Source organism: Tupaia chinensis, unplaced genomic scaffold, assembly GCF_000334495.1.
Source record: "Tupaia chinensis unplaced genomic scaffold, TupChi_1.0 Scaffold000377_2, whole genome shotgun sequence".
NCBI classification, from domain to species: Eukaryota; Metazoa; Chordata; class Mammalia; order Scandentia; family Tupaiidae; genus Tupaia; species Tupaia belangeri.
This window is the reverse complement of record NW_006159876.1, coordinates 823,230-831,741: the sequence shown is the minus strand read 5'-3', so window position 1 is coordinate 831,741 and position 8,512 is coordinate 823,230. Positions and strand designations below refer to the sequence as shown.

The window sequence follows — 8,512 nt, the reverse complement described above, 5'->3', positions numbered from 1 at the left end:
GCCCCGCTGGGGGGCGGCAGCTGGGGGCCCGGCCCCTCTGGCCTCAGTCGGCCGGGTTTGGTGGAGGGTGGGGCTGGTGGCGCCTCCCCTTGCACCCTGGTCTCTGGAGGCTGCGCCCTCACTTCTGAGGGTCCCTCCTGACTGCGGGGGCAGGGAAGGGATAAGGGAGAGCCTGGAGTCCCTAGGACGGGAGAGGGACAGCGCCCCGCCACCCTGGCCGAGGGTGCCCCCGGCCCCCCAGCCCACTGCCACCTGGGTGAGCGGGGCTGTCTGGGCTCCTCGCCTCCCTCCCAGCCCGCCTGGCTCGGCCGGGACCGCAGCTGCTCGCTGCCCTCTAGCGGCCGCTGCCGGCACTGCGGACTGGAGGGGCGCACCGCGGGGCTGGCGGGAAGCCAGGCCTGGGGACAGCCGCTGGGTCTCCAGGCAACCTGGCCCGGGCCCAGCTCCCAGCGCCCTCGAGGGGAGGAGGCCATCCCAGCCGGCCCACTGCAAACCAGGAGACCCGGACCCGGAGCGCTTGTCCGGTGTCACCTTGCGGCCAGGGACAGAGCCCACCCAGGACAGGCAGCCGGCTGGCACTCACCACATGGAGTGGCCCAGGTACTCGTCATAGTAGTAGAGCAGCTCGAAGGAGTCGATCTGAGGGAGGCAGAGCCACGGCAGGGGGAGAGGGGGCCCCAGCAGCCCCCTCCCGGCTGCGGGCGACCCCAGCCCCCCTCTTCCCTCCGCAGGCTCCCCCTCCCTCTGGGGCCACCCTGCCGCCGGGCACCAGCTGGGCTTGGCGAGGGCCACGGAGGAGGACGCGCGCCCGCACCGACGGGCGGTGGCCGAGGGCTGCTGCAGGGCGGGCGGCCTCCCCAGCCTCTCGGGCTTCAGGTTCTTGATGATGGGATTCTCGCGCACCGACAGGTGGTGCTGGTAGCCGCTGAAGAGCAGGCGGTGGTTGACGGAGTCGCCCACCAGGTGGATGCTGGCGCCCATGGTGAAGGTGATGATGCAGACGTAGACCACCGAGCGTGGCAGGGTGCGCGGGGACCGCTCGATGAGCTGCAGTGGGGGACCCACAGTGGGACTGCCTCTCACAGCGGCTGATGGACACCAGCTGGTGCCAGCCCAGCCTCCATTCTCACCGGGCCCTGTGAGCCAGCAGGGGCTCCCAGGCAGCACCCCCTGCCCCAGGGAGAGACTGCCTCAGGGCCCAGCTGTTGTCCCAGGCCTCCCGCAGCCCAGCTGGAGGTTGTGGCCAGGCCTTGAACCTGGAGCCCAAGCTCAAGTGCAGCCCTCCCACCCCCGGCGTGGCCCTGGGTGCTGGCTGGCCTACTGGAGGGTCCCTCTGGTTTCAGAGGGAGTGGCCCACGACAAACAGGAAGGAAATGTCCAGTCCGGCAGCTGCTTCTGAAAGGGGATTCTTGAACTAGGAAGGGCCCTCTGAATTCTGAGCTCAGCCCCTCCTACATCTGGACCCTTGACCGTCCTCCTTAGAAACAGGATGGGGATCGGGACACAGGTACAAGTTGAGCATCCCTAATCTGAACATCCAAAATCCAAAATGCTTCAAGGGAGCCAGCAGGTGGCCTAACAGTTACCGCACTGGACTCCCACATGGTGGACCTTGGTTGGAGTCCTGTTCCTGCTGGTTTGAAAATCAGGCTGGGCAGGACCAGCGGATGGCATCGTGGTTATGTTGCTGGACTCCCACATAGTTGACTGCAGTTCGAGTCCCTTACCCAGTGGCTTAACACTCATGCCGGCACGTATGCATGCATGTCCAAAATCCTGAGAGGAGAATGGAGAAGGGACTGTGGCATGGCCATCCCCTCTGGGGGGCAATTTCTGGCTTTCTCTCTATCTCTGTCTGTCTCTATAGTGAGCACACATGCCCTAGAGCAAAAATCTCTCAAAAAAATAAAGGAAGGAAGAAAGTCAGTCAGGCTGGGGACGTATGCGTGCCCAAAATCCTAGAAGGAGAAAGGATTGTGGCATGGCCATGCCCTCGGGGGGTGATTTCTCACTTTCCCTCTCTCTCTCTGGCGAGGGCACCTATGACAAAAACAGAACACTCCAAAATCGGAAACTCTTGAAGTGCTGGAATGATGCCACAAAATGGGGGTTTCCACAGCAGACCCTGCATGTGAACAACTGTGAGATGATCATGGAGGGACCAGCAGTTGGCGTAATGGCTATGTCACTGGACTCCCATGTAGTCGACTGCGGTTCAAGTCCCAGGCCCGGTGGCTTAAACTTACGCCGGGTGCATGTGTGTGCCTGCCCAAGATCTTGAGAGAATGGAGGACAAGGGATTGCGGCGTGGCCATCCTCCCTGTGGAGTGATTTCTCACTTTCTGTCTCTCTGTCTCTGTCTTTCTGGCAAGTATATGTGCCCTAAAGCAAAAAAGCCTCTCAAAAAACAAAAACAAAAACAAAACACAAAACAAACACAGAGATGATCAGGGGCAGCACACGGATTCAGAGCCAGAGGGACGGAGACACCCAGCAGGCACAGCTGGCCCACGCGGTAGTGGAGCGTGGCATGCCCTAACTCCTTCCCACACCGTCGCTGGGAGTATCGGGTGAACTTCCTCTCGGCCGTGTGGTGTGTGTGTGTGTGTGAGACGAAGTGAATGGCAGGTTTCGACTTGGATCGCAACCCAGTTACATGCTTGCAACCACTCCGAAATCTGAAACAGTACGATGGGACACTCCTCTGGTCCCAGACATTTTGTGTAAGGGACACTCAACCTGTGAGAGTTTTAAGAGCCCTTCTATGGCAAAGTGCAGAGCTGGCAGTGCCTGCTGTGCTCCCGGGGACATCCCGGTCAGGGCCCTCCGGGGGTCCCTGGGCCTCCCTGGAGTTTCCTGCTTCCCCAAGCACGGCCTTGTCCTCAGGCCCTCTGGACACCTCTCCCACTCGGGCCACAGGCTCACCAGGCTGCGGCCCTCTGCAGTGGGGCCCCTGCATCCCTCGCTGCCGGAGGTGGCCAGCTGCCCGGGCCCTTGCTGTCCTGCCTCTCACACCCCAGCTGTCTCAGCGCGTGGGGCTCAGTCCCAGCGCCCGCAGGGTGGGGCCGCACGGTACCTTGAGCAGGAGGAAGGGCGTGATGACGTTGTAGGCCATGTGGAAGTAGTCCCCGACGCTGGGCTTGTTGAGTGGAAACCATTCGAGAGGGAACACCAGCTGGGGGGCAGAGGAAGGGTGGGCTCGCCCGCGCACGGCCTCGAGGTCCTGGGAGTCAGCCCGCCACACTCCAATTCCTCTGTGACCTCTTGGGGCCCCTTGGTAACCCAGGGACACGGGTACTTCCAGACGGGTAAACCAAGGCCCAGAGGAGGTAAGAGGACTTTCCCCAGGGACACACAGAGGCGAGCCGGGGCCTGGCCCGGTGCTCTTCTCCCGGTGGGTGCCAAGTGAATGTCCCTGGATGCTGGCCGGGGAGCCAGAGGCTCTTCGGGACCTAGTGGTGTCACCAGCTTGCTGGGTGACCGGGGTAGTCCCGCCCCCCCGGGCCTGTTTGCACATCTGTCACGTCTCTGTAAGCGAGGCTGTCCAAGAGTCTGCTGAGGCCCTCGGGACTGGCACTCCACTCGCCCTGACCACTGGGCCGGGTGTGGGAAAATGGCCGTCCGCCCTGAGGGGGTGACCACTTCCAGATCCAGAAGCAGACATTCGGAAACCAGGGAGACAAGCCGATCAAGCAGCTTCGGTGCTCCCTCCCCGACCCTGAGAGGGTGCTGCCGGGCACATCCTCCCTCTGGAAGGCCCGTCCTTCTCTCGGGCTGGCCCTCTAAACCCTGGCTTGTCGGGTCGGTGTGAAAACCCCTCGGCAAGCTCACAGCATTTCGCAGCCCCCAGCGTGCGCCGAGTGTCTGTTGATGGAAACACGTGTCATGGCAGGCCGATCGGAATCAAAGGTTTCTCCTGAACTCAGAAAGGCCGAACTGAAATATTAACCCACACAAATGAAACTCCCAGGACATAGGAGCCAGTGACTCTCTCTCTCGATGTGCGTCCATCTGTACGCTTCACCTTCATCAAGACATTTCTGTTTGCTGGGGCCAGCAATGGCGTAATGATTACATCGCGGGGCTCCCACATAGTCCCTCGCAGTTCAAGTCTCAGACCCGGTGGCCTAAAACTCACACTGGCCACGTGTGCGTGCGTGCCCAAAATCCCAAGAGGAGAACGGAGGAGAAGGGATTACAACGTGGCCATCCCCCCAGACCAGAGAGAGACAGAGAGAAGGCAAGAAAGCAAGCCCCAGGGCCAGGACTCAAATTGCTGTCACCCCACGTGGGAGTCCAGCGCCTCAACCACCAAGCCACCAGCCACACCTCCTTAATATATTCTAAAGTAAAACAGGCAAGTTGCGTAATAAAGTATAAAGTAAAATCTCATTTTGGTTAGATTTTTTAAAAAAGTATGTGTGTGTGTGTGTGTGTGTGTGTGTGTCTGGACGAGCAGAGAAGGGAGTGGAAGGGTGCACCCCAGACTGTCAGAGGCGGTGCTGGAAAGGGGCAGGGAGTCTACATTTCTCGTCGTATGTTACTGCAGCTACGAGGTACTCTGAGAACATAACAGCTTTTGCTCTCAGTTATTGGAAATGTGGGACTCAGGCACACAGCTGCAGAATGAGCATCTCCCACGGGTCCGCTCCCAGCCAGTCCCACCCAGGCTACGGCGGCTACGGCGGCCACAGCGGCTCTGCAGGGTGGGGCGGTGCTTTAGCCAGCAGAGGCTCTGCTGTGCTGGCTCAGACGGCGTCCCAGGGAGTGAGAACCGCCAGCCCCTCCTGGCCCTACCGCTCCCCCACCTCAGAGTGCAAGCTGGATGGGCAGCTGTGTGGTGCCCAGGAGCGGGGTCTCTGCTAGAAGAGGGCTCAGAGCAGCTAGTCCACCTCATCTTCTTAAAGATGAGAGAAATGAAGCCGAGAGCAGTGACCTGCCCAAGGTCACTCACAGACCTGACCAGTTTTCCTGACTCCTGGCTCGATCCCTCTTCTTTTCCCCACATTTAAAAAGCAACATGTAGGGGCTGGCAGGTGGCATGGTGGTTAGGGTGCTGGACTCCCACGTAGCCGACGGGTTCAAGTCCTGGACCTGGTGGCTTGCTTTCTCACTTTCCCTCTCTTTGGTCAAATTAAAATAATGATGATGATGACGATGAAGATGTAGGTCGCCAGGAAAGTCATGACACATTTTTGCACAGAAAAATACAGCATGACTTTCCTGAAGTCCTAATAGTAATAAATGAAGTTAAATAATTTTTTTTAAAAAGGTCACATGTAAAGCTCAGGAAGTCACAATGAGAACAGAGAAGGGCATTCACCGTAACTCCCTGACAGTGCGCCAGGACGGCCTTCCTGTACCCCGTCCAGGCCCCCGTCCTGCGGGTACGAGATGGGCACTGACCGCGATCCAGCGGTGTGCTATTTGGGCCCGTTTTCTCCGATATGCTGGGTTGCCCTACAGTACCCGCCACTTCTGTTTAAGGCAGGGAACATTCCCTACGTGGGACACGGCAGACTGACTGGCGTGGTCCCTGCCGTGGTCTCTGGCTGATTCCATCCTAGGGCCGATCCCGGGAGGGGCTGACTGCCAGGAGGAGGGACACACGGGCCTCCTGTGAGGGGAGTCGACCCAGCTGCGATGCCGGCCTCTCTACCTGCTAGCGGGGTGCCTGAGCCAGTTACCCTTCTAGCCTCGAGTTTCCTCGCCTGTAAATTTGGTATTACCATCGCTGCTGAGGGCCAGCAGCTGGCGTGGTTGTAACACTGGCTCCCACGTGATCCATGTGCTTTGGGTCCTGGACCCTGCGGCTTGAACTCACACTGGGCGCATGTGTGGTGGGCCCAAAATTCCGAGAGGAGAATGGAGAAGGGATTGCAGCATGGCCCAGGGTGATGTCTCACTTTCTGTCTGACGAACACATGTGCCCTACAACAACAACAAAAAAGCTCTCTCTCTCTCAAAAAAAAGAATCACGTTGAGACCAGCACTTAGCATAATGGCTATGTCGCTGAACTCCCATGTAGACTGCGGTTCACACCGGACCTGATAGCTTAAAACTCACACCAGGCACGTGTGCGTGCGTGCTCAAGATCCCGAGAGGAGAATGGAGGAGAAGGGATTGCAGCGTGACCATCCCCTCTGGGGGTGATTTCTTGCTTTCTGTCTCTCTGTCTCTCTCTGTCTCTGTCTGGTGAGCGCACACGCCCTACAGCAAAAACCTCTCCAAAAAAAAAATAAAAAATCACATTGATGTGAGATTTGAATGAATTTAAACACATAAAGAACCTAGGACAGAGTAAGTACTCTACGTTAGCTGCTTTTTTACCTTTCTGTTGTGGTGACAGGTTCATTATTATTATTATTATTATTATTCATTGTAATGTTTGAGAGGAGGAAGGAGAGAGACACAATCCCGCCCCAGCCCACAGTTAGCTGGGCCTGCTGGGGCATCCCACCACGCCCAGTGGGTTCAGGTTGGCCTGGGCCTCCCAAGCCGCCTCTGGCCTCTGGTGGTGCTATCAGTGTGCCACCGTGGCTGGGCTAATGATTATTACTAATTCCATAAAAACGTACTGAGCACTTACCGTATTAGGTAAGTCCCTGTTCTAGGGACGAGTGATTGCCTTGCCAGACTGCTTTCCAAAGGGACCCACTGATTTGCACTATCACTACCACGTATGAGGTGCAATTTCACCACTAGATATTATTTTTATCATCCACACACACATAAGTAGCAACGTAGTCCCTCTCTCAAGGTTTTTTCACATTCTCTTATCTCCCTCTCTCTATCATAAGTGAGGGGCCTTGGTGCGCTTCCAGCATTAGTCTCTCCCATGGGAGCCTCCTCCAAACTTGCCTTGGAGGAAAGGGGGTGGTTTCACCAGAGGCGGGGACCAGCAGTTAGCATAATGGCTATGTGCTGAACTCCCATGTAGTCGACCACAGTTCGAGTCCCAGACCTGGTGGCTTAAACTCACGCCGGGCATGTGTGCATGCATGGGTGCGTGTGCATGGGCGCATGGGCGTGCATGCCCAGGATCTCGAGAAGAGAATGGAGAAGGGATTGCGGCATGGCCATCCCCCTGGGGGGTGATGTCTCGCTTTCTGTCTCTCTGTCTCTCTCTTTCTGGTGAGTACATGCGCCCTATAGCAAAAACCTCTCCAAAAAAAAATTTTCTTTAATTTTAAAAATGACCTGAGGCAGCGTCACACATAGGCCAGATTAACGTCTACCCTTTGCCTCCAGGAACATACAGCCCACAGCGGCAGGGAAGGACTGGTGGGGCCCTCTGCACCCTTTCCTGCCACTTTCTTTGATGTGTGATTTGGTTAAACCTCGTTCACCTGCTTCCAGACATGGCTATCGGGGCTGGGATGGCTGTTTAGACAACCGTCTTCCAGGAGGGCCGGTGCATAGTATGGCTACTGTGGACCCCCAGGCCCCGCCTGCCGGCACTCTCCTGGCTGGCCACAGACACAGAGCCAAACGGCACAAGGGCCTCGAGGCCTGTTCTCTCAGGTCACTGGCTCCTCTGAGGTCACTCAGCAAATCCAAGTCACACGAGTCGCCTCCGTGCTGGTCGGGGCTGTCATACTCACCATGGCAATGGGGCGGCCGAAGTCCAGAACCCAGTTCTGCAGCGTGAAGTAGAACCAGAGGTCGAGGTGGAAGGGAGCCGAGTCGGCAGCCTCTTCAGCCTTGATGGAGCTGTGCCTAGAGGGGAGATGGAGGGTCAGCTCTTCTCTCCTCCCTGAGGGGCCTCCCCGTGTGACAGGCCACGGAGAGGTCTGGGGACATGAGTGCAGGAGGAGAGACACGTGACCGAGTCCTGGAAACGCTGGGCAGGCTGTCTTCAGCTGCCCTGCTCTGAGCTGTGTGACTCAGGAAGGAAACGCCGGGCATGAGGAGTTCTCCCGGCAGAACGACGGGGCGATGGCTGGGGTGACGCTGCAAACGGCGAGCACGAGTCGCGGTGACTGGGGACAGCAGCGGGGCCTCCCTGGGCACCTGCTATACTCCGAGCACCACTGTTAGCTGTTCACATGTATTACGTCATTTCACTTTTTAAATAGCAGTTTTATTTCATTGTATTATTATTATTGTTATCATTATTTTTAATTTGCTACAGGGCACCTGCACTCACCTGAGAGAGGCAGAGAAAGAGCCTGAGAGCAAGCCGTCAGGACCAGGACTTGAACCGCAGTCAGCCATATGGGACTGCAGCACCTTAATCACCCCACCACCGGCTGGCCCCGCATTTAACTTGCTAACTCCTCACAGAAACCCTTTGAGGGGCCGGCCGTAGCACAGTGGTTTAGCACAGTGCGCTGGGAGCCAGATCCCACACGGCTGGCTGTGGCCCTGGTAGCTTGAAAAACACACTGGGCATGTGTACGTGTGTACCTGCATCCCGACAGGATGCGGAAATGGAAGGGACTGGCATGACTAAGCTCCACTGAAGGGTGTTCCCTCTCTCTCTCTCTCTCTCTCTCTCTGGTGAGCGCA

General features: G+C 57.7%; 1 protein-coding gene across 1 annotated transcript in view; it reads right to left on the bottom strand.

Moving 5' to 3' along the window:
* CLN6 (CLN6 transmembrane ER protein) overlaps positions 1 to 7,720 on the bottom strand; it is a gene marked incomplete at its 5' end in the record, with an annotated part of 9,974 nt that extends 2,254 nt beyond the window's left edge. The window contains 4 exon segments of the mRNA XM_027773805.1: positions 584 to 639; positions 859 to 1,047; positions 3,077 to 3,175; positions 7,606 to 7,720. Of these exon segments, the coding sequence (XP_027629606.1) occupies positions 584 to 639; positions 859 to 1,047; positions 3,077 to 3,175; positions 7,606 to 7,720 (459 nt within the window).
* Between the last annotated feature and the right edge of the window lie 792 nt (positions 7,721 to 8,512).